The 25,254-nt window shown below is 45.6% G+C and overlaps 1 protein-coding gene across 1 annotated transcript in view; it reads right to left on the bottom strand.

The window, feature by feature from the left end:
• Nucleotides 1-25,254, bottom strand: part of LOC130488714 (polycystic kidney disease protein 1-like 2) — a 64,544-nt gene that overhangs the window by 5,927 nt on the left and 33,363 nt on the right. The window contains exons 26-39 of the mRNA XM_056862353.1: nucleotides 25,083-25,184; nucleotides 23,643-23,821; nucleotides 20,482-20,628; nucleotides 19,800-19,999; nucleotides 17,417-17,637; nucleotides 15,781-16,001; nucleotides 14,819-15,037; nucleotides 13,927-14,158; nucleotides 12,528-12,624; nucleotides 9,731-9,871; nucleotides 8,596-8,781; nucleotides 6,976-7,303; nucleotides 5,360-5,493; nucleotides 4,929-5,056 (exon numbers count right to left, since the gene is read on the bottom strand). Coding sequence (XP_056718331.1) covers nucleotides 4,929-5,056; nucleotides 5,360-5,493; nucleotides 6,976-7,303; nucleotides 8,596-8,781; nucleotides 9,731-9,871; nucleotides 12,528-12,624; nucleotides 13,927-14,158; nucleotides 14,819-15,037; nucleotides 15,781-16,001; nucleotides 17,417-17,637; nucleotides 19,800-19,999; nucleotides 20,482-20,628; nucleotides 23,643-23,821; nucleotides 25,083-25,184 — 2,535 coding nt within the window. The remainder of the gene's footprint in view (nucleotides 1-4,928; nucleotides 5,057-5,359; nucleotides 5,494-6,975; nucleotides 7,304-8,595; nucleotides 8,782-9,730; nucleotides 9,872-12,527; nucleotides 12,625-13,926; nucleotides 14,159-14,818; nucleotides 15,038-15,780; nucleotides 16,002-17,416; nucleotides 17,638-19,799; nucleotides 20,000-20,481; nucleotides 20,629-23,642; nucleotides 23,822-25,082; nucleotides 25,185-25,254) is intronic.

Raw genomic sequence — 25,254 nt, 5'->3', positions numbered from 1 at the left:
AAAAACAACAATCTCCCTTCTATTCCCATTGGGGGGGGGAGTGTGAAAGAGAGTTTACGGAGTCACTTTAAACTTTTTTCTTCTCTCCTTGCCTTGCGCTATCAGCAAGCCACAAGCCTGTCTGGCTTTTGTTCCCAAACATCTGATTTTGCTGACTGTCCTTTGTGGTATCTCTCTCTGTTCCTCCAAGCATCCTTTCCCAGCCATTCACTTAAATGTCTCTTAATGTCTTATTCAGGAAAATCAAAAGAATCCATTCAAATTTATGCTGAAGTTGATCAATAATCTATAGTTTTAACCCTAAATATATTGAAAACCACTACAGTGGCTGGCTCCGCCTCCTACGGCAGCCGTTTTGTGGCAGCCGTTTTGTTGCTGTGTACACCATGCCGTGTCAGAATTCCAAATGTGCTTGCAGGCTCATAAAGGTTGGATACCCCTGAGATAAAGGCTGTGATGGATCTTGTTCTGGAGGTAGTCCCAAATCTGATAATAGTTTTGATAAAAGCTGGGGCAGACCTTGGGTGACCAAGGGGGGCGGGCGGTTCCCATGCCTTTCACAACTGCTGAGGATATAGAAACAGAGCATGGGGATGAAGCAGCGGGAAACATGACTTGACGACTTAACAGCGCCATCCAAAGCACAATTGTACCCTTCTAAGCTCATTGACTTCCATGGGCTTGGAAGGGTATAAATCTGCGTAGGATAGCACTCTAAGCCATGTGCGTGCCCAGAGAGCTAACTTCAATGTGCTGTGGCTCAGTGGCAGAGGATTTAGTTTGCATGCAGAAGGGCCCAGGTTCGATCCCTGGCAACTCCAGTTAAAAGGATTTGTTAGGCAATGCGAAAGACCTCTGCTGGAGACTCTTGAGAGCTTCTGTCAACCTGAATAGCAATGACCAACCTTGAACACACATGAACACATGCCTTATACTGAATCAGACCCTTGGTCCATCAAAGTCAGTATTGTCCACTCAGACCGGCAGCGGCTCTCCAGGGTCTCAGGCAGAGGTCTTTCACATCACCTACTTGCCTAGTGCCTTTACCTGGAGATGCCGAGGATTGAACCTGGGACCTTCTACATGCCAAGCAGAGGCTCTACCACTGAGCCACAGCCCCTCCCCAATGCACCAATGTGCTGATCTCAGAATAAGGCAACTTCATGTGTTCCTCGTGTGTTCATGTAGTAGCATAGGGTTAAGAGCATAAGAGAACTGGAGACTTCCTGTAGAGCGTTTGGTCCGAGCGCCATTGTTTCCTGGGGGCTCCCAGGAAACACCAAGAGTCGTTTAGATTTGGAGTGCAAAAAGCACTCCAACTCGGTCCTAAATAGTGGATCGGGAAGCAGGAAATTCCCCTGCAGCCTTCAAGAGCGGTTTGGACTCCCATATTCTCCGAGAGAGCTTTTTTAAGCCTCCCGTTGAGTTGGAAGTTGTCCCCGCCGGCATAGGGGCTACCATTGCCACGGACGACTCTTTGGATTATAGGCTTTGACCTCCTCTATACATTAACATCAAATAATCTATGAAAAGAACAAGAAGCCTCACCTTTGGAAGTCAGAGTGAGTAAAAAGACACTTTTTGCCTTTATCTTGATTGAGAAGACCTGAATGACGATAAAAACACCTACGAAAACCGGCGACTCCCTGCCCAGCGTAACGAGACTTTTAAAATAAACAAATGCCATTAAATGAACTGACTAAGACCTTATCAACTTGATCAGTGAGTAGACGCAATAAAAGGGACTTCTGAATGACTTTACAACTACCAATTAAATGCTTTGAGGGGAGGGAGGGAGACGAGAACCTTCCCCCCCCACTTCCGGCTTCTTTGATTCAATGTCCAGCCACGTCGCCTCTTAAGACCGGAAGATAACAAGAAGGGCTTTGTTACCATCGAAAAGACAGGGCAGATTGGAAGACTTGAAGTGAATCTCCCCGGTGTAACCATCAAATCGTTCCTACTACTTAACCACCGAGAGGAGACGACGCAGGGTCTATGATACTGCAGTTTCCTGTCTACTTTCTTTTCTTTATCTGTGCTGCTTTGAAGCATAACTGAGGATATCTTGAAAATTACAAAGCCTGCTTCTATATAAGAATACAAGCAGATATGTCAAACAAGAGGTTGGAAGAGATGTTACTCAAACAAATGGACATGTTTGCAGTGCAACAAGACTTAGTCTTCGAAAAACAACAAGCGCTCTCACATCAAGCATTTCAACTAGCTGAGGTGATGAATATCCTATTTAAATCAATTAATGGAAAACTGGACACAATTATTGAGGAGATCCACAATATGAAGACCCAAGATTTTAAAGAGGTAGCTGCAAGTGACCAGCTGGCAAGGAGAGAGAGCAACATGAAAGAACTCAATACCTCTACAATTTACTTGTCTGAGTCACTGCTGACAGGAGGAGCATTATTATCCCAAGAAAACACTTCCTGGCAGCCAGCGATGGAGGGAGACATGATGAAGGATTTTACCAAGAAGATGCTGGAAATTTTAACAAGAAGCCAATGGATCACCGGGATCTTCTTTTACATCTTCAGAGGCCAGAATTGCAGCTACTATATTGAAAAACGGGGGGTGGGGATTGGGAAATAAAGAAGGACTGGCAGATCCCCTCCCAAAACAAGATAATGGCTAAAATGATGCTTATTTTTGGGGTGTAAGGGAGCCACGGTGGATTTACTTTGATGAATTTTTAATGGGAAAATTTGTTTATGTATTGATCTAATCCCTTTAATTTAGAATAATAGAATGTTATATAGAGACAATGATGATAATATTATAACTAGGTAGGACTTGAAATTGCTTATAGAAGTAGTATAGATAGCTTAAAGCAAGTCTGTATGAGAGAAAATAAGGATTAGAAATTAATTTGAAATGCAAAAGTGTTAACCAGTAGAATTAGTGACTGAAGAAGATGCGGGGAAGTCACATATAGTAGATAGCATAGAATATTATAGATAACATATTCTCAGTAATAGCAATGAACTTTTTTTGTTACAAGCAGTTACAACTGAATATATTGTTGAGATATGTTTATTTTAGTTGAATTGTAGAAAATAATAAAAATAATTAAAAAAAAAAAGAGCATAAGAGAACTGGTGTGGGGGTGAGAGTGTCAGTCTAGGACAGGAGAGAATCAGGCTCAAAGCCCTCTATGGCATGAAACTTACTAACTGGCCTTGGGTCAGGCATTCTTTCTTAGCCTAACCTACCTCACAGGGTTGTTGTGATGATAAAATGGAGAAATGTACACCGTCCTGAGCTCCTTGGAGGCAGGGTGGGATAAAGAATGCACTAAAGAAATGACGATGAGCTAGAAGGCCTCAATTGAATCCCCAGCTAAGAATTCTCTACTGTTGCGGTTACCATATCGGGCTAGGATCTGGGAGACCCAGATTCAAACCCCCATTCCATCATAGAAGTTTACTGGACGACCCTAGCCCAATCACACACTCTCAGCCTAACAGACCTCACAGGGTTGTTGTTAAGATAAAATGAAGAAGAATGATGTAAGCCACTTTGCATCCCCATTGGGGAGAAAGGTGGGGTATAAATGAAGTAAAATAAATAAGTAAGAGAAGCAGGTCATGCAAGGTAGCTCGCGCTGTCAGATTCTAAAGGGACCACGGCGGCCTGAGACAATTTCAGCTGTTTATTGATTTGTCATATTTTAAATTGAAAAATGACTTTGAATGTTTTGACAGGAAGTATATAAATGCATCATAAAGGAACAATGCTCAGCTCTTACCCCAATTTGGTACACTGGCCTTCTGTCACTAGCCTGTTTTTGAGCATTGTTGTAAGGCTTACAAAGAATTATGAAATGCTTTGCATATTTAGGAGCTTAATGAATGCCAAATATTGTTATTAAAGGCAATTGAAGAGATGCGGGACAAGGAATGATTGATCTGTTTACATTTCTAGCCGGCTCCACTCCTACATCTCAGTGTGGGTAGCATGAATACAGTCAGATAATATCTGAGTCAAAGCGCTATATGCTCAAAGTTCCATTCCCTTGAGAGTTTCATTCTGGGCATCAACATTCAGCCCAGATAAAACAGCTCTTCCAACACTTTGGGGGACCGAAGTGGGCACGGATGGGCATGACTCCATGTTAGTGTATTGATTTTTATGCTGTTATAGTGTCTTGCATTTTCTGGGGTTTAATGTTTTATTATTTTGTGAATTATTTATCGAATTGTGATTGTATGCGAGTTTTATTTTTGGAGGCTGCCTCAGAAGCCTATAGCTTAGAGGTGGGGTAGAACTCTTTTAAATAAACTAATAAATGTTTCTCAGAAGTCAAGGAGTGGCTGCCAGAATTGTCTTTTCTTGAACCCTTTGCTGTGTGAATGTGAAAGGCAGGTGAAACAGTCAACAGGGTATTTTCAGTTGATCAGAGAGATCCCTATAGGCAGGGTTGCCAACCTCCAGGTGGTGGTTGGAGATCTCCTGGGATTACAACTGATCTCCAGGCAATAGAGATCACCTGGAGAAAATGGCCACTTTGGAAGGTGGACTCTATGGCATTATACCCCATGGAAGTCCCCCCTCCCCAAACCTCGCCTTCCTCAGGCCCCACCCTCTGAAAAGCAGGTAAACTCCAACATAGGTAGGCCACAAGCTATTTATGGCATTATCTGCCTGAGCCATCTCTGAACCTGTGAACTTCTGCTTGGCATGCAGAAGTTCACAGGTTCAGTCTCTGGCATCTCCAGGTAAAAGGACCAGGTAATGTGAAAGGCCTCTCTACCTAAGATCCTGGAGAGTTGCTGCCAGTCTGAGTACTGATCTTGATGGACCAGTGGTCTGATTCAGTGTGAGGCAGCTTCACATGCTCACATGAAGAGTCGCAACCTCAACACTGAAGGGATTCCCATGTTATGATGGGGAAGCTCCCCACAGGGCCCTACCTGTTCCACCATGTAGTAGATGACAAACAGGAAATAAATCACTTCTGCTGCTACCACGAAGATGTGAAGGCCATCGGTGTATGGATAAAGCCGGACACTCTGCAGCTCAGCCCGTGTGAAGAAGGCCCCTGTAAAATCAAAGTGGAGGGTGAATGAGTGGGATTAGCATTCTACTCTGCAGGCTAGCCTAGTTTTCCATGCATTCAAAGCAAGGCTGTGTAGTTTTTGTACTTTTAAAAAAGCAACACAGGGTGTGGGGGAGGCAGAGAGCCCTTCTCCCGCACTGCCATGGTCCCAATCCAAAGCAGGTCCTGCGGCGCTGGGAGAAAAACATTCCCTGCAGCCGCTGTGTGGCTAAAGGGAAAGCAAGCCCCTTTCAAAATCATATTGTAAGGTTTGGCCTTTAGGATCTGTAATATTGGAGCCCTCACCTAATGCGTTGGTTTCAAACATGAGGCTTACAATGCAGAACAGGTTCACATTGGCGTTGTAGACTGTGAACTCGACAAATACAGCTCTCGTAAAGGTGTCCAGCCAGATGTTGTTGAAGAGGTACTGGAGAATTCTGCCAACGAACAAACGTGAGGAATGAGCAAGCCTTCCGCTATACAACATACTGTGGTGTTAAAAATGGTAGGAAGCTACAAAATGTGGTGATGATTGCCAACTTGGAAGGCTTTAAGGGGACATGTTCATAGAGAAGAGGGCTATCCATGGCTACTAGTAAAAATAGACACTAGTCATGATGCATTCCTATTCTCTCCAGGATCAGAGGAGCATGCCTATTATACTAGGTGCTTTTGGTACACGGGCAGGACAATTCTGCTGCAGTTGTCTTGTTTGTGGGCTTCCTAGAGGCACCTGGTTGGCCACTGTGTACAGACTGCTGGGCTTGTGGACCTCGGTCTGATCCAGCATGGCCTTTCTTAGGTTCTTATGTCCTTACGTAAATGTAGGTATTGCATGGCCACGCTTGCCTGCTTCCTCTGGTTCTTCCTCCTCTCTGAGCTGGTTGGGAAGGGAATTTCAACTGCTTCCCAAATGGGCTTGGATGTCATGGTTTGCCCATCATTACGTTTAGGGCTGATGATTCGGTTCCATCCGACATGGAAAACAGCCGAATTTCCCCCAATTCGGCGGTTTCCAGTTCGGATAGAACCAAAGTCAAAAAAGGCGGGAAAACGACGAGTCGAACTCAGCGAGTTTGGGCGGACGCCGGATAAATTTGTACAACTTCGGTGCCCCCGAATCAGCATTCTCCCGCGGCCAATGGTGGCCCAAGCTGGGTCTTCTTCTGGCCAATCAGAGCAGGGATTCTCCCTTTTGAATTGGCCAGGAGAAGAGTATAAAAACTCCCGAGTCCCTCCCGTCCTGTCCCCTCCCGAGTTCATTTCCTTCCATTTTGGTGGTGCTGCTCCTGAGAGATCCTGAGCTGAACTTTTTACTGGAATAGGATTGGATTTACTTCTCCGTGCTCCTGCTGGAAGACATCCACACAGTTTGATTTTTGGGGTTTTTCTCTATACCTTTTCCCTTGTGTGTGTGTGTGCGGGGGAAGCAGATTCTGTGTGTGTGGAAGCAGTTTCTGTGGTTGGGGGGGGAGCCAAAGGGGGGTTGTTGCCTGTTCTGCCGGGGGTGTGTGTGCCCACTCGCTTCTGTGCGAGTGTGTGTTCTGCCTTTTTCTGCCCGTTGCCACCCTCGCCTGGAGTTGAGTCAGTGCGGCAGTGTGGCGTGAGTGTCCCTCCACTCGGCACCCGCGCCGCCTCCTCTTCCTTGGATCATTTGTTTGGGGTTGATCCAAGAGCCGTACTGGTTTAAGGGGGTGCTTTGCCTGTTCTGCCGGGGGGGGGGTGCCCACTCGTCTCTGTAGCACTCTCTGATCAAGACCAGCAATGTGGCTGTTTCATGTGCCTCCAAAAACTTGCCAGGACTAATGTAAGGATGTGTATATATAATGCATGCAAAGCTCTTCCAACACCCCAAAAGCCCCATATCAATGAACGTATGATTATCATCACAGGGAACAAAAGCATCACAGAAAGGGTACCTGGAAGCGTTATGGGAGTCTGTCCCCAAGTGAACCACATATCCTCCTCCTCTGTAGACTGCCAGTTTCCCCCAGATTGGATGCCCTCTCAGCTTGGATTGGCTCTGATAGTGCCATACAGAACTCATCTCTGAAGAATTAGCTGTGGAAGAGACATTCCAGCGTTCTCCATAGTCTGATGTGTCTTCTGCGTCGAAAGAATAAGAGGCGTGGCATTCTCGAACTGTCAGCCACAGTTGGGGATCTATGGGGCAGGTGTCGCCCTTCACCCTCACTTGACGAATCCGGGCGCTGCCCACCAGTTTAGAGTTGCCATCTGTGATGAAGCCTGGTCAGGATTTAAAGGGGTGGGAAAAGAAGAGTCAGAATATGTTATGCAACCTTTGGCAATGCTTCCACAATGCTTTCAAAGTCAATGTGATCCTTGCAGAAAGTTGTGTCCCTTGGTTATTTTGTTCTTTGAAAATTACCCAATACTGGGTAATTTTTAATTCAAGGGGAAATTTTGAACATAGTACTGCCACTTAGATGCCCAGTAAGTCTATGTCTTGCTATGCTAAAGCAGCTGGGGTCTTTTATACATGGCTGTTTCACTCGCCCTCTGACGACTTTGGGTCTTTGTGTTAATTATGCATGCTGTTTCCGATCATCAGAGGTTGCCTCACTCTCCCCATATGTTTCCCTGCGTTTTGCCCGCATTTTCAAATTTCAGATAAAACAGATCTCTGAAAACATGTGCAAAATGCGAGGAAACACAGGGGGAGAGTGAGGTGACCTCTGACAGTCGGAAACAGCATGCATAATCAACACAAAGACCCGAAGTCTTCAGAGGGGTGACAGCGAGTGAAACAGCCACGCATAAAAGCCCTGGGTTAAATTCCCCAAAGGTTTCCTGTTGCTGGAGGAGAGCAGTACCTTGTACATTTAAGGAGGGAGCCTTGGCTGAGTGGCGGAGCATCTGCTTTGCATGCAGAAGGCCCCAGGTTCAAGCCTGCGCATCTCCAGTTAAAGAATCAGGTAGCAGGTGATGTGAAATCAAATGTCTCCTTGGGCCATAGATGAATCATTTACTTTTTGGAATAGATCTTGTTTACATCTTTATTCTGCAATTTAAAGGTGAACTGGACCTTCTGGGCTTTCTCGCTTTGTGAAAGTTCTCCCTTCCCCCTCCACCACCTTTCTTTTCTTTGTTGCCCTAGGTTTAAATCACAGTGCCCACTGCATATAACGCTAGGGTTGCCAGCTCTGGGTTGGGAAACACCTGGAGATTTTTGGGGTGGAGCCTGAGGATGGTGGGGTTTGGGGAGGGGAGGGACTTCAATGCCATAGAGTCCAATTGCCAAACCGGCCATTTTCTCCAGGGGAACTGATCTCTGTTGGCTGGAGATCAGTTGTAATAGCAGGAGATCTCCAGCTGTTACCTGGAGGTTGGCAACTCTATTAGTGGTCAAGCAGATAAAGCTGAACCATTAGGACAAGATGCATTCTAACTATAGGACAGGTGATTCAATGCTATAAAGAAACTGGAGGAGGATCCCCGGTCTCTTTACTGTTTACAAGAACAGTTTGGACAATAATCTGTCACAAAGAACATTGTGCTTCAGAATGGAGTCTTCGTACCTTGATACGGGCCATATAAACTGCTGACTAATGTTGTCCTGGACCACTTGAAGAAATCCTGATAGCTGAAGACATCCTGGAATCCATCAGTGAAGCTACTCTCAATATGTTTGTTCAGGTAATAGGAGTTAGGATCACGCTGGCCGTAGGCAACCAACAACAACATCCACAAGAAACCCAAATAGGCTAGGGAAGGACAGCAAAACAAAAGGGTGAGGAAGTTAGTTTTCCATTCAAAAACTAATGCTTTTCTGCCTTGTGGGTACCAACTGGAATGCTGGATCATATTGCCAGGATAAGATGATCCCTTGGCCCCAGGGCCTCTCTGACACCAGTTCACACAGATCAGTAAGAAGCTAGAAGGTGGCTCCTGTTACAGCTTTGAGACAAGAAGAGAGATGGATTTAATGAACTCCTAGCTACTTGGGGCTTCTGCCTTGTTGAAGATTTGATTGTGATTCACAAGGCAGGATTGGCAGACTGGAGAAGTCGCACATACCATTAAAAAGAAAACAGGAGATGATGGTTTTCTATTAGCAGGGATTTTTTTTTTAATGGCAGAACAGAAGAAGAGGAGTTGGTTTTTATACCCCATTTTTCTCTACCGAAAGGAGTCTCAAAGCAGCTTACAATCGCCATCCCTTCCCCTCTCCACAACAGGCACCTTGTGAGGTAGGTGGGGCTGGGAGAGTTCGGAGACAACTGTGACTGGCCCAAGGTCACCCAACTGGCACCCAACTGGCTTCATGTGTAGGAGTGGGGAAACCGACGTGGTTCTCCAGGTCAGAGTCCGCCGCTCATGTGGAGGAGCAGGGAATCAAACCCGGTTCTCCAGATTATAGTCTGCTGCTCTTAACCACTACACCACGTTGGCTCTCTCACATTCAGCCATGTGAGCTTCTATATGCTTTCTGCAACAGTACTGCACAAGTTTACCATCTCAATGAGAAATAGGCTTAAAATGTTATGGTACAGTTTAAACCTAGTCGTCCTTCTTTGTTTAGCCTTGTAAGTTCTCAAAATCTCTTCCCAGCCTGTGTTGCTTTCTGGTGTATCAGGGTCACCAATCACCTTGTTTCAAAACTCCCCACCTTACCCCCACCCCACCCTCTTCAGAATACAAACACAAAAATACCCATTATTTCACGAATCAGGGCGAACGCTTTCTGCTCCTTCATGTGGTTGCTCTTCATTTTCTCAACATCGGTAGCAGGGGGAGGCTGGTAGATGTTGCTTCCGCTGTCTCTACGGGCTCCAAAGAGGGGGTTTGAGTCACCTGCACGCAAGAACAGGAGAAGGCAACCTTTCACTGGGCTGGTATTAGTGTCACCAACTTTCAGGTGGGGCCTGGAGTTCTCCTCAGGTTGCCAACTCTGGTTTGGGAAATTCCTGGAGATGTAGGGGTGGAGCCAGGGGAGGATGGAGTTAGAAGAAGAAGGAGTTGGTTTTTATATGCCAACTTTCTCTACCATTTAAGGAAGAATTAAACCTGCTTACAATCACCCTCACCAGGGTATAACGAGAGAGAGAGAGAGAGCATGCACAAGCACAGAGAATTTAGTCAACAGCAAGACAGGATGATGAAGCCCTAACATAGGTCAATTTAAGAGAATCCATTCAATAAAAACAATACTTTCATTACTCTCATAGAAAGGACACAGAATATAAATATGAAAGTTTTGTTTCTATGTATATATGAAGACAAAAATCACAAAAAATATAATGAAGGGAAATGCCATCTTGTTTTAATGTATAACGAAGAATGATTTTAAAGTATGTTTTAATATATGTTTTAACCTATGTTTTATGATTTTGATCTTGTTGTGACCCACTCTGAGCCCAGCTTGCTGGGAATGAGGGTGGGATTGAAATGCAATAAATAAATAATAAAAATAAAATCTAAACCTTTTTTCTTATTTAGATGCCCCTTGTATTGTCAACCCATACACAGTCATGGTACCGGTGCCAATCCACATCATGATGCCAATGGACTCACTGGCACCCACCAGTGTGTTTCCTAGTAGTCACTTCCTTCTTCTCCAAAGCAAAGGGCCAATCCTGGCTTCCTTCCACTTCCTTGAAGCGGGAAGTTCTTCAGAAGGATGCAGAAAGGTGTCATCTTAGTGCCTTCTGGGAGTAGTCTTTCAAAAAGATCATAGGAGCAACTTCCCTCCTATGGTTGACTTGGAACGTCCCAATTTTTTGTGTCTGAACCTGCACAGAAAGCCATTTTGGGGTGGGGCCCACTACCTGCTCTCACCATTCCAGACGTGCCAGTAGGGTCAACAAGGTTAGGACCCCTGCCCCAAGCTGTAGCTTATCCCAAAATCTGGCACTGGTTAACAGGGTATGTTGAAAGAACCTAAACTGGCCCATATAAACAGAGTATCTTCAGATATATATGTCCCAGGCCATAATCCAGAAGGTATTAGGAGACCCCAGTGGGGACTGCCAGTCTGTTACTATGACATGGTCTATTTTTTTTAATTTCAGAATTTTTAAAATGTAAAACTCTCATGACTAATGAGATAGGGTGAAATGGGTGCAGGCACATGGTGTTTGCATTTGTACCAGGCCCAGAGGAAATCAGGCACGGCCTGAAGAAGAAGAAGAGCATGCCATCTAGTCGCAACCGATTCATGATAACCCCATCCGTGAGGCCTTCCAGGCAAGAGACTTTCAGAGGTGGTTTGCCATTGCCTGACTCTGTGTAGCAACCCTGGACTTCCTTGGTGGTCTCCCATCCAAGTACTGACCATGCCTGACCCTGCTTAGCACCCAGGCTCTGACAAGTCCAGGCTAAACTCGGCTATTCAGGCAGCCTTGTGTGTGTGTGTGTGTAAAGTGCTGTCAAGTCGCAGCCGACCTATGGGGACCCCGTTTGGGGTTTTCATGGCAAGAGACTAACAGAGGTTGTTTGCCAGTGCCTTCCTCTGCACAGCAACCCTGGACTTCCTTGGTGGTCTCCCATCCAAATACTAACCAGGGCTGACCCTGCTTAGCTTCTGAGATCTGACGAGATCAGGCTAGCCTGGGCCATCCAGGTCAGGGCTCAGGCAGCCTTAGGCCTGAATTATCCATTTAAAATAAAAAGCCTCACTATCATTCCCCCCCTTTCCCCACAAACTCAAGCTGGTTTTAATAAATCTTGTTGCCAAATGTCGTTTATGCTAGGAAAATTAAAAAGGGCTTAAGAATTTGATGCTAAAATATTTATCACTGTGTTACGATTTTTAATGTTTGTAAGAAATCTGCCTTGATTCCTTACTGAAGAAGGAAGCTGCAATTTATATCTTTTAAACCCAACAAGCAAGGCATCAGCCTCCCGCCCCCAAAAGAGAACATCTAGCAATGCAAAATAGCCACTTACCCAGCACCAAGAACGACAGGCAAAAACCAAATAACAGTTAAAACACAGAAAAGGCTACAGATATCAAGTAACATAAATGATTCAAGACCCATCATGGCTGTTGAAAGAGGCAGGAGGAGAGAAAACTCTCCGCTTGAGGGGAGATAAAAATAGACGTTGACACAAGGGGAAGAAGACCAAGAGGAATGAGTAGCTGGCTGTCAAACTTCCACTTCACAAAGATTACAAATACATTTGGCAGACATCCCGTTTGGCTTGGCCAAGGGCTAATTTTGTTGACTCAACTGCTGTGGTGAAAGGCCCTTTCATGAGGAAAAAATGGAGGTTCTGGAGTGCTGATGGACCGGTCTGGCACACAAATTCTAGGAGAGAGTTTGAGAATGTGAAAACATTTTCCCTGGGTGGTTAGAGTCTCAAGGGAAGCCCTACAGGGTTTGTAGTTTCTTTTGGATGAAAGAGAGAGGCATACATCTGTGGTCTGATGGGTGTTAACATCTCAAAAGCAGAGAAAGAGATTCCAGCTCATCAAGGGTCATTAATGTTGAACGGCTTAATAAACTACCTGGGGCAGACAGTGGTCCGTCAATAGCTGTGTTCTCCTCATCTTCCTGCTCCACCTTTTTCAGAACCAGAGCAAAGAAAGCAGCAAATCCTAGCACCTAGAAAACATTGGATGCAAATTGAGAGACAAGACTTCTTCTAAAATTGTTTATATCTAACATTCTGCTGACCTGTTTACACTGACAGAGAATGATGCTTTCTAGTTTGTTTCTAAATAAAGACAAGGTCTATGAACAGTTCAAACATCAGGCATCTATTTTACTGTCTTGGTACAGACACAGTGCAAAAATCTGGTTTAAGTGTCCAGGTTCCCTAACCCAACCCCAAGGAACTCTAGATGGTACGTTTTTATGAAAGTGATAAGAATTCTGTAGTAAAGGTCACGATACCCTAACTGTAACCACAATTCCAAGAATTTATTTATTTTTGCCACCAAGTCACAGTTGATTTATGGTGACTCCACAGGGTTTTCAACGCAAGAGACAAACAGAGATGATTTACCATTGCCTGCCTCAGTGTAGCAACCTTGGACTTTCTTTGGTGGTCTACCATCCAAGTACTCACCAGAGTTGACCCTGCTTAGCTTCTCAGATATGATGAGATCAGGCTAGCCTGGACCATCCAGGTCAGAATTTATTAGTGGGATTCATTAAAATCAAACAGGTTTGAAGCAAGTTTATATTTATGATGTAGACACATCCTACAGAACTTCTGTAAATTAAGTACAAATATCAGTCCTTTGATCTCAGCCAAGCAACAAACAAATCAAAAGGGGGGGACAGCACGTCAAAGACTGACAACATGCATCAAAGTCTCTTCTTCAAAGGAAGAGAAAAATAATTTGGGTCCAGCTATGTTTTGTGCTGGTTAAAATAGGTAGAAGGATCAGCTTTGACCACCCAAAAAGGCTTAGCTGGGGATCATGGTCTCTGTACAGACAAAAGCCACGTGGAATGGGAGCTGTAGTAAGGAGGGGAATTGGGCAAGACAGAGCAAAAACAACAACAACACTAGCTGGATCCAACTCCCTGCTTATGAAATAATGATGCTCCCCAACCTAGATTGTCCAATTGTGTTCAAACACAGAACATCCAACAGTGTCATCTTGTATTAACCAATGAAATAAAGCTTTTGCAGCCAAGTCCTACCTAGCTAACACCTGTGAGGGGAGGGGCTGTGGCTCAGTGGTAGAGCATCTGCTTGGCATGCAGAAGGTCCAAGGTTCAATCCCCGGCATCTCCAGTTAAAGGGACTAGGCAAGAAGGTGATGTGAAAACCTCTTCCTGAGACCCTGGAGAACCACTGCCAGTCTGAGTAGTCAGCACTGACTTTGATGGACCAAGGGTATGGTTCAGTATAAGGCAGCTTCATGTGTTCATGTGTGAGAGATAGGAGCTTACCTTCAGCGGCTGTGTAATGAAAAGGCTTTCAAAGAAGGAGATGGCCATGGAGATCAGCCATTTGATGGAATTCTCCTTGCCGTAATGGAGCCCATAAAGCATTGTGAAGAATCCAGATACGCCACTAGTGACAGCAACCAGGAACCAGCCAATGAACACACACCACCACGGCAGGCCTTTGGGTGCTGGCTCCTTCTTATCCTCTCCCGGAAGGCTGAGAGTAGGTGAGCTCCTAGTAAGCCAAAAGAAGTTGGGTTGTTGCCTTGTAAAAGACATGTGAGAGGCCACAGCAACATGCATTGAATTAACAAATGCAGAAGTAATAGTGACCTATCATTACAGAAACCTCTGAAGCCTTCTGCATGTAGAAAATAGTAGTAGTTCCCCCCACCCCAGGGAGCAGGGAGAGCAATTCCGTGTGTGTGTGTTATATGCTGTTAAGTCACTTCCGACTCCAATTAATTAATGACATCTGAAATATCCTATCGTTACCAACCTTGCTCAGTAATTTCTTACTCAACATGTAATTAAATTGTGGAATTCACTGCCAGTGCATCATCATGAGCATGGATGACTTTAAAAGGGGGATAAGAGAGATTCATGAAAGAGAGGTCCATCAATGGCTACTGGTCCTGGTGAGTAAAGGGAACCTACATATTCAGAGGCATCACACTTCTGAATAGTAGCACTAGAAGATAACATCAGAAGGGCATGCAGTGCCCTTTTGGTTTGCCCATTCTGTGAAACAAGATGGTGAACTAGATGGACATCTGATCCTGCAGGACCCTTCTGATAATCTTCTGTCATCTGGGGCAGAAGATGAGGTGCTTTGTTTTGCCTGGAAGCAACAGGTATGGTTTACAGCTGGCCTTCCTTGAACCCGTTATCTTACCTGTCACTGATGGATGCTGCAGGGCAGAGTTGACTTTCCAGGAAGCCCTTCATGTGCTGAACCTGCCGTACAGCTTGGGAGTAGCTTTGCGGGTTCTGGAAGCGGTGAGCCCCTAGCAGTTCCAGCTCCGTCTCCACGTTCTGCAGTTGCATGTAGAGGCAACGGTTGTAGTCTCGGTGTTTCAGCCTCTCACCCATCCCTCTCTCTGGAGTTGGGCTCCTGGTCTTTTCTGTAAGGAAAGGGAAAAAACGGGGTTTGTTTGTATTTTAATTCATTTGCAGAGTCAGATTTACACACAAGCTTAATTACAGTTTAGGGGTCCTCAGGTTAGGTCTGCCATTGAAACTGACCCGGAAAGAAACTCCAGCTGGTACAAAATGCCACAGCAAGGGTCCTTACTGGGGCCTCTAAACGCAATTACTCTCTCTGTTCAAAACTGCCAAACTGCTATTTCGCTGCCCCTCCCCTCAGTTGGAAGATATCACTTTCTCCAAGCTCTCATTCATACAGAGAGAATCCACCCCAATTGACTCACAATATCCCAAGCATTAGGTGAAATAGCAAACTGTTCTGGACTGTGAAACGGCCACTTGTTTAGGAGCACATAAAGATGCCTTATACTAAGTCAGAACACTGGACTATCAAAGTCAGTATTGTCTCCTCTGACCAGCAGTGGCTTTCCAGGGTCTCAGGTGGAAGTCTTTCACATCACCTGATCCTTTTAACTGGGGATGCCAAGGGTTGAACCTAGGACCATCTGCATGCCAAGGAGATGCTCTTCCACTGAGCCACAGCCCTTCCCTAAACGAATGGTCAGGCAGTAGCTGCAACGGTATTGCATAAACAGCAAGAGAATCCATTGCTAGGACTGCATGCCGGCCAGATCAGTCTCTGTCCTCAGCAGATGCTCCCACTTTCATTTACTGGAATCCTGTCGTAACCAAAATTGCCAGCTTGTAAACTTACCTTGTAAATCCACCAAGCCGAGAGTAACGATAATTGGGTCATCTTTCTTCTTGCTCTCGTCATAAAATTCCTGTCCAATTCTGTTCTGCTGACAGATAATGTCCTCCACTAAGGCCAAAAGCTTGTTGATGTCGGTAGACTTCCCCAAATCGGGCTCCAAGGAAGGAAATGGAGCCCTGAGGGTTTTGAAGAGAGAGCTGGCAATTCGCCTGATGTCCTGAACAGAACCAAAAAGATGGTAACTTTGGGAAAAAAAGTGAATATGCTGAAATTATGGAACATCGCCTGATCAAGTTCCACACAGGGAACATGTAACATTTTCTCACTGTTGTCAGTGGCCTAATTGCAGTCCTAAGGGCAAGTGGTTCCATGCCGGAAATGGGAAAGGGGGAGCGAATACACAAATACACAAAAATTGGGTTGAACAAAGGTATTGATTACAACAGAATGGAGAATGGCATAGGGGTGTGGCATAGGGGCGGATCCTGGCATTGGCTAAACACCATATCAGGCGATGTAACGATCCCCGAACCCAAGTGTTGGGGAGCAATGGGAATGGCGAATCCTTGGTTCCACTAGGATGTAAATTTCTAAGAGGTTCTTTCACCATCTGGAGTGGAGCCGCATGACAGCCCCCGAGCTGGGCACCCGGAAGGACTCCACCACATGACCCCTTATGAGGGTCCCCAAAAGGGGGAGGCAGGCATGCAGGCCATTTCCCCCAAAATAGGATCCGGCCCAATGCCAATAAACAGCCTGAGCTGTGACAAGAAACATAACAAAATACATAATTAAAGGGAGGGAGGGCATGTCCGCTGCAACCTGGAACGAGGCCAGGTAGCCAAGCGACGAGGCCTTAAGTAGGCCACAGGGGTGGTGCGACAATCATATGATGCATCGCCCGTTGTGTGTCATCCCGGGCAACGGAAGCCTGCCCCTGAGCCAATCGCAGGCTGTGAGGGGGAAGAAAGATGTGGGCAGAAACGCCTGGCCATGTTGGCATCCAGGCAAGCGGCTGGAAGCTGCGAGGGTTAGCCTGCTCCATTCCTGGAGCAGAACCATGGCCCATTGGCCACAACCGGCTGTTCAGGTAAGTCCCGGCCACATGACTGCCTGGAAGCATGAGTGTACACAAAAACACGAGCCAGCATGGTCTTCTAAGTCTTCTGTGGTGCCCCAATGTCTCTCCTGATCTGGAGAACCGGGTTTGATTCCCCACTCCTCCACATGAGCAACAGAGGCTAATCTGGTGAACCAGGTTGGTTTCCCCACTCCTCCACATGAAGCCAGCTAGGTGACCTTGGGCTAGTCACACTCTTTCAGCCCCACCTACCTCACAGGGTGTCTGCTGTGGGGAGGGGAAGGGAAGGTGCTTGTAAGCCGGTTTGATTCTTCCTTAAGTGGTAGAGAAAGTCGGCACATAAAAACCAACTCTTCTTCTTCCTTCAGATTACACGTGCATCTGCCTCCCCAGTGATTGCCGACTTTTGGACCCATCTCCAGGCTTTTGGTGAGCTGTCTGTTTTTATTTTGTTTCGTAAGGCACTGTTTGTATTTCAACCTTCCAGCAATGATAAGGCACATGTATGTTTGTTTTTAATATATCATGACTGTCCAATTGATGGCATTTACCTTGATCACAGCTTCAGGGGTAAGTGACACACTCTGGGTACCCTGATGGGGAAGAGTAGATAGACTGGGAGATACTCGTCCGCTTTTCCCTGGCTTCTTCTCTCTGTTGGGCCGAGGACGGATGTTCCTGAAGATCTGCACGATGAGCAGGTTGATGGGAAACATGAGGAGGGAGCTCTCGAAGCCAATCATCACCTCCTGCCACGTGAACTCTATCTTACCTGGCAAAGTCAGGTAGAAAAGAGGGGGTTCTGTTTGTAAAACGTGAGGTTTAAGCCTGATGCAAGTATGAAGTGGCTGTCCTAGGCCTGGGGAGCAACTCCTTACCAAGAGAAGAAGCAGAAGACTTGAACAAGCAGGAGACTGAGGTTGTGGGACCATCCCATAAGTACGCATCTGAGATGCCTCCAGGAGCCCTCTTTGATATTCAGGAGGAGTCTCCAGAGAAAGAGTCATCTCTCTCACCCAGGGACACAGCCCTTCCTTCCTCCTTGGAGTCTGGACTCCCCTCCCCAACCCAAGCCCTGGTGGCCAATTTGTAGAGACTCTGTAGGCAACAGATGAACAGAGGTGGTTTGCCATTGTCTGCTTCTGCACAGCAACCCTGAACTTCTTGGTGGTCTCCCATCCAAATATTAACCAGGGAACCCTGCTTAGCTTCCCAGATCTGATGAGATCAGGCTAGCCTAGGGTTTTCAGGTCCCTCTTTGCCACCGGCGGGTGGTTTTGGGGGTGGAGCCTGAGGAGGGCAGTGTTTGGGGAGGGGAGGGACTTCAATGCCATTTGTCAAAGCGGCCATTTTCTCCAGGGGAACCGATCTCTATCGGCTGGAGATCAGTTGTAATAGAGGCACTTCAATGGGGTCCTCCTTCCAAAGTGGCCACCTGGAAGGGGGGGGGGCTGAGATTAAGAAAATAAAGGTTTGCATAAATGCAGCTAGTGAGCTGTTATCTAGGGTTGGATTTGAACCAGGGGCTTCCACTATTACATGCAAGCTAGACGTTATGGGAGCAATCCTAAGCAGATCTACTCAGAAGTAAGTCCCATGTTCTTCAATGGGGTATGGTGCCAAGAAAATACCGTTAGGATTGCAATCTACATGGAGTTCTATGTTTCTTTCGTCTTTAAGCTGATTTGTGGGGGGGTTTTAACAGCGGGCTTTCTTCTTTGGTTGTTTTAAAGTATAAAAGCTCTCCCCCAGCTGCTTTTCAACTGCAAAGACCATAGGGAAGATACAGGGACCCCATTTATTTCATCTAGCAGGGGAGGGATATTTTGAATAGAAAGAACCAGAAGGAAAAGGCTTAAACACTCTTTCCGCGTGCCCTCTTCTCAACAGACTTGTAGCCTACTTTAGAAGCTCAAGAAAGTCAAAATCATGGAATTTTGTGTATTGTGTACTTTGAACCTTAGCCAAATGTTATAGGATGCTGAATATCTGGGATCAGACGCACCAGTGCTGATGCAAACATGATCTGGACTGCAACCCAGAATGGGTGGTTGAAATCACATTGTCCCAGGAGGAACTCAACACTGCAGGAGAAAATGTGATTTCCCAGGAATGCAGGGAAGACATCTGGATCTCATCAGAAATTGCCAACAACTGGCTGCACTTTGCCAGATACAAAAACAAAACTATCTGACAAACGTGCTCACAGGCTGGGAGACATTTTTATTACTTTTGTATTACAGAGCTCAGGATGCTGGCATTCCTTCACAATAAAGTTGCGAGATATGTTAGGCTGAGAGATTGAGACCTTTCTCAGATCACCCAGAAAGCATCATAACTACATGTGAATCTGGTTTTCTCAATTCTAAGCTCACCACTGTAGCCACTACACTACTCAAGTTACTTTCTTTCTTTCATTTCTTTCTGGAGTAGAAACTATCACCTTAAATGTCATAGGGTTAAACAAGCTGAATTCTGGTGAGCTAAGCTCCTGTTTAAAAAAGATAAAGGTAGTCCCCTGTGCAAGCACCGGGTCATTACTGACCCATGGGGTGACGTAACATCACGACGTTGATGTTTTATGGGGTGGTTTGCCTTCCCCAGTCATCTACACTTTACCCCCAGCAAGCTGGGTACTCATTTTACTGACCTCGGAAGGATGGAAGGCTGAGTTGACCTTGAGCCGACTACCTGAAACTGACTTCCATCGGGATCGAACTCAGGTCCTGAGCAGAGCTTTTGACTGCAGTACTGCAGCTTACCACTCTGCACCACAGGGCCCCTGAGCTCCTGTAAAGCCCTGCTTTAAGATGACAGCCTTGAAGAGGAGCTATCAAACAGAGAATCCCTTCCCAACAGCAACGCTTCCTTGCTCAGTAAATCACTTTTCATTCCCGCGTTTCCAGCTCAAGACTGGAACCAGTATGCAATTACCTAAATCCATTTTCTGGTCAGCTGGATCCTTCGGCACCCCCCAGAACATGATGCTGGTCAGCATGGTGCACAGAAGGAGCGAGAAACAGCAGGAAACTCGCTGGGCCCGAGTGAAGGAGCTGCGAGGAGAGCGGTTGAAAATGGAATACCAGATATGTCCATCTTGGAAACCTTTGGAGGTCTTCATAAAAAACAGGTTGCTGGAGGGAGGAGAAAAAAGATGTCAGGCTGGACCACGAGGAGCAACATTCTGCAGTGACAGGAAAACAACTACTGCCAGTATTCTGGGATTCTTTGATGGGGAATAGTCATATTTTCAGGGGACACTCTTATCTAGTCAGGCTCGTGCACCACACAGATTTTATAGACAAGTTTTATTTTGAAGCAATACACATCTGTTTACTAATTTCTATATTCATCTTTCATTTTACTTTGACAATAGAAACATTTAAAAAACAACAGCAAATTTCTCTGTGTCGGGTGGGTTAGTGATGTTACAAGCGCTAGCCAATTGATATCCTCCACCACCACTTTCTCCACAGTTAAACTGGAGCCATGCTCCATTGTAGAACCAGTTTTTCAGAGCACTTCCAGATAAATAAAGCTTACATTCTTAATGTGGTGAGATTGCATCCAAACCAGCCACACTGCTAAAAATAATAATAAAAATGCCCTAGTTCACCTGAACTGCTTCATGTCCTGCTCAGTGGCTACGGGGAATACTTTATCTAGGACACAATCTCCAACATCAATGGCCAGCCAAGAGTTACACAGGAAATACCACTTCTGATCTGTGGCGACGTCATGGACCAACACACGGTTCACGTACCTGTGGAAAAAACGCTGATTTGGAGTGTTTCCATGTGAGATGTCAAAAAACACATTGAATCCCTCTTGCAGGGATCAGTATCGGCTGCCATCCCCATTGGTCCCATATCACCTATGGAGGCCCTGTTCATCTGCCATACGGGTCTTTTAAAGATCCCCAGCATGGTTGGGAAATGGCTGCCCTGCCTGTGGCAGTGCCAGGTCTCTTCTGGTCATGCCAGTCATGCCATGCAGCTGCCGTCCAGCCCCACTCTGAAACATTTGTTTAAAATTATACACATGATGAAGAGGGCTATAAAGAAACAGTTTTATAGGAAGTATAGCTGTACTTTCCATGACCTGGATGGCCCAGGCTAGCCCGATCTCATCAGAGCTCAGAAGCTAAACAGGGTCAGTCCTGGTTAATACTTGGATGGGAGACCACCAAGGACATTCAAGGGTCGCTATACACAGGTGGGCAATAACAAACCACCTCTGTAAGTCCCTTGCCTTGAAAATCCTGTGGGGTCACCATAGGTCAGGTGCAACTTGATGCCACTTTCCACCACCATAACTGTACTCAGTGATCAAAGGGTTAAAAATGTTGAGCGACGAGTGGACCTTTCGAGTTCCCCTGCATTCATAGCACCTCATCATCCCAGGTATATCTTAGCACCAGCTGCATAGCTGTACTCCCTGGAAATGAATACACACAGGAGGGCTTATACATTGGCCAGATGTGCAGCCTTACCTTCTGCCATTTTAGAAGGGAGATTTAAGAAGATACCCAGGGCGGAGAGACTTTGCCCCAGCAACTCAGAGGAACTGGAAACCACTGAGCATGGTTTTTTTCACCAGAAGTTGATTTTATAAGACAGCCCGCTCCAACATTATTGATCCTCTTATTGGGAAAATGGGGGCTGATGGAGAGGGTGAATGGACTAAAAGGTTTCTGCTGAGAGATAACTCCCCAATTACCACTCAGGTCACAAAATACTGCATGGTTGCATTGAAGGTATGTCATGTTAGAGTATCCCCTCAATCTAATTGTGTAAATAAACGATCAGGCGTTTCTTAATTTTGCTAGCTTTGAAAATATTGTCGAAGGCTTTCACGGTCAGAGTTCATTGGTTCTTGTAGGTTATTCGGGCTGTGTAACCGTGGTCTTGGAATTTTCTTTCCTGACGTTTCGCCAGCAACTGTGGCAGGCATCTTCAGAGTAGTAACATTGAAGGACAGTGTCTCTCAGTGTCAAGGGTGTAGAAAGAGTAATATATAGTCAGAAAGGGGTTGGGTTTGAGCTGAGTATTGTCCTGCAAAAGTATTGTCCTGTAAGTATCAAGATAATGTGCTAATGAGGGTATGGTATGTTAATATGGAACCATTGTATCCTGAAGTGATCTGTTAATGTGTGTAATCCAAAACTAATCTGTATGGCTATTGTTGAATGTTGTCTTTGTCTGGAGGTGTTTCAGGGCAGGAAGCCAAGCCTTATTCATTCTTAAACTCTCCTCTTTTCTGTTAAAGTTGTGCTGATGTTTGTGAATTTCAATGGCTTCTCTGTGCAATCTGACAAAATAGTTGGTAGAATTGTCCAGTCTTTCAGTGTCTTGGAATAAACAGGACACAGGGTCTTATTCCAAGACACTGAAAGACTGGACAATTCTACCAACTATTTTGTCAGATTGCACAGAGAAGCCATTGAAATTCACAAACATCAGCACAACTTTAACAGAAAAGAGGAGAGTTTAAGAATGAATAAGGCTTGGCTTCCTGCCCTGAAACACCTCCAGACAAAGACAACATTCAACAATAGCCATACAGATTAGTTTTGGATTACACACATTAACAGATCACTTCAGGATACAATGGTTCCATATTAACATACCATACCCTCATTAGCACATTATCTTGATACTTACAGGACAATACTTTTGCAGGACAATACTCAGCTCAAACCCAACCCCTTTCTGACTATATATTACTCTTTCTACACCCTTGACACTGAGAGACACTGTCCTTCAGTGTTACTACTCTGAAGATGCCTGCCACAGTTGCTGGCGAAACGTCAGGAAAGAAAATTCCAAGACCACGGTTACACAGCCCGAATAACCTACAAGAACCAATTTGCTAGCTTTGGTTTGTAAATCTATGCCTTGTAAGGTTAGTTTCTGTTTTATCTGGCATAATAGCCACAAATGAATAATAATTACTACTACTACTACTACTGTACTCTGTGTGGATTTCAGGAGCCCTGGGAAAACAGCATAAGCCATTATTCCTAATGCCTTGGGATTCTGCCTCAATTGCAGTTCAGATGGCAGGTCGGGTTGCTAACCAGCCTTGAGAAAAATATCCTGTCCCTTGAATAGAGGCTTAATACGTGGAAATGGGCAAGTGACACTTTTGAGGGCATGGAGGTAAAAACACCACCTGGTAAATAACAACCCATCTAGCCTCTATAAAAGGGTCAGCACATTTCTTTTCTCCATGCTGTTGGCAACACTAATGCCAGGGAGGGAAGGAAAGAAGAGGGAATGCCCAAGAAGGGGAGCAGGGAGAGGGAGAGAAGGAGGCAGACAGACAGACAGACTCCCCCCTTTCCCTTTAATCCAAACTCGAGAAGAATTCTCAGGCTGTACGTTTGCCTCCTACTGCGGGTGAAAATTACAAGGTTTACATTCCAAATTAAGGCATGAAAAATCTTTGGTAGCATCAGTAGCATACATCTTGAAAATGCAATATGGAAAGTGTTCCCTAGATTCTGAAAGAAGAAATCCAGTAGTTGTTTTGAGAGTTTTTATGCCGATGATAGGCGGGATTGGAGCAGCGGTATTATCTTGATCTTCTTTGGAAATACAGGCCATTTATTCATGGTTTGTTAGGTAACAGCCTTGGGGCAAAGGGCTCCAGGGAGGTATGTTCATAAATATTTAGGTAGCACACCACTAATTTCCATCCTGGAAAGTTCAGGAGAAAGAGACACGTATTTTGCAAATGGAAGATTAAAGGAAGCTCCTGCTGCCTCTTGCCTACCAGGACGGGCTGTCTCCCGAGTTGTCATGCCACAATCTGATGCTCTGCAGTTCCCCCAGAGGGAAGAGAGTACAGAGCAGGAACACATCTACTCCTCCTCGCTCAAAGACCAGCATCTCAGGGTCCACCAGGTGATGTGGCTCACTCTCGCCTTCCTGGCCATACAGGGTGAGGGTCACCTGAAACAACAAGATGCAAAAAATCACTAAAACGATGAAAATTCACTAAAACAAACCCCTCCAGATGTGGCCATGCATGAGTACAAAACAGAACACCAAGCTGATACATGTGTACAAGGAAGGAAAATAAAACTGGCACTATTCCTTCCTTGTACACATGTATCAGTTTGGTGTTCCATTTTGTACTCATGCATGGCCACATCTGGAGGGGTTCATTTTAGTGAATTTTCACTGTGCCGAATGAGAGTTCGAGCACAAACGAATAGAAGAAGAGTTGGTTTTTATATGCCGATTTTCTCTACTTTTTAAAAAGGAGAATCAAACCGGCTTACAATCTCCTTCCCTTCCTCTCCCCACAACAGACACCTTGTGAGGGAGGTGGGGCTGACAGAGTTCTCAGAGAACTGTGACTAGCCCAAGGTCACCCAGCTGGTTTCATGTGTAGGAGTGGGGAAACCAACCCAGTTCACCAGATTAGAATCCACCTCTCATGTGGAGGAGTGGGGAGTCAAACCCGGTTCTCCACATTAGAGTCCACCGCTCCAAACCACCGCACCACACTGGCTCTCTAGGAATGCATGAACTGTCTTATAAACTGTCTAGCTAATTTAGGTTTGCTTGGGGCAACATTTTTGAATTCTGTGCAAAGCCCACCTAGCCCCAATCATGAATCATCTTGTGTAATGGTCAGGCCGCCCTGACCTGAATGGCCCAGGCCCAGGCTAGCCTGATCTTGTCAGATATCAGAAGCTAAGCAGGGTCGGACCTAGTCTGTACTTGGATGGGAGAGAGCCATATTTGCAACAGTCGTCAACCAAAACACCCACATGACAAAACACCCGCATGCCCTCTGCACCACCTCACCAAATACACAGTAAGATATAACTGTTAAATATATAACTATACCCTTGGCTGCATCTGTATGGTTTTACTTCCATCCCTAGCATGGGGCCAGCAGCATACCCATCCTGCGGATTGCCCTGCAACCACAAGCCTCTCCAGGCAATGGCCTTCCTCACTTTCTTAGAACATTGGATGGGTGCCACGTTGGGGAATGGTGCTCAGAAGAGCCACCAGTGGCATGTTGACGAGCCATGTGCGGCTCCCAAGCCAAAGAGTGAGGATAAGTGCTCTAAGTCTTCTGCCCTGCGCTGCTTAACTAGGAACAAGCCCCACCCAACTCACTCCCCAGTAGCACTGCATAGGGGAGAGAGCTGTAAAATGGCAGAAGACACAAGTCTATCCAGTGCTCCACTGGTACCTGGGCAGTCGTGGCTGCCCCTCGACGGTGCCCTGTAAAAATAGTCACCAGATAGCGATACTGAGCAAAGGGGTCATTGTCCGTCAGCACCATTATCTTCACCTAGAGAGGAAGAGGAGGAGAAGAAGAAAAAGAAGAATTGGTTTTATATGCTGATTTTCTCTACCTTATG

The sequence above is a fragment of the Euleptes europaea genome, chromosome 17 (assembly GCF_029931775.1).
Source record: "Euleptes europaea isolate rEulEur1 chromosome 17, rEulEur1.hap1, whole genome shotgun sequence".
Lineage (NCBI taxonomy): Eukaryota > Metazoa > Chordata > Lepidosauria > Squamata > Sphaerodactylidae > Euleptes > Euleptes europaea.
Note: the sequence above shows the minus strand (reverse complement) of the source record. Positions and strands in the feature narration are given on the sequence as shown.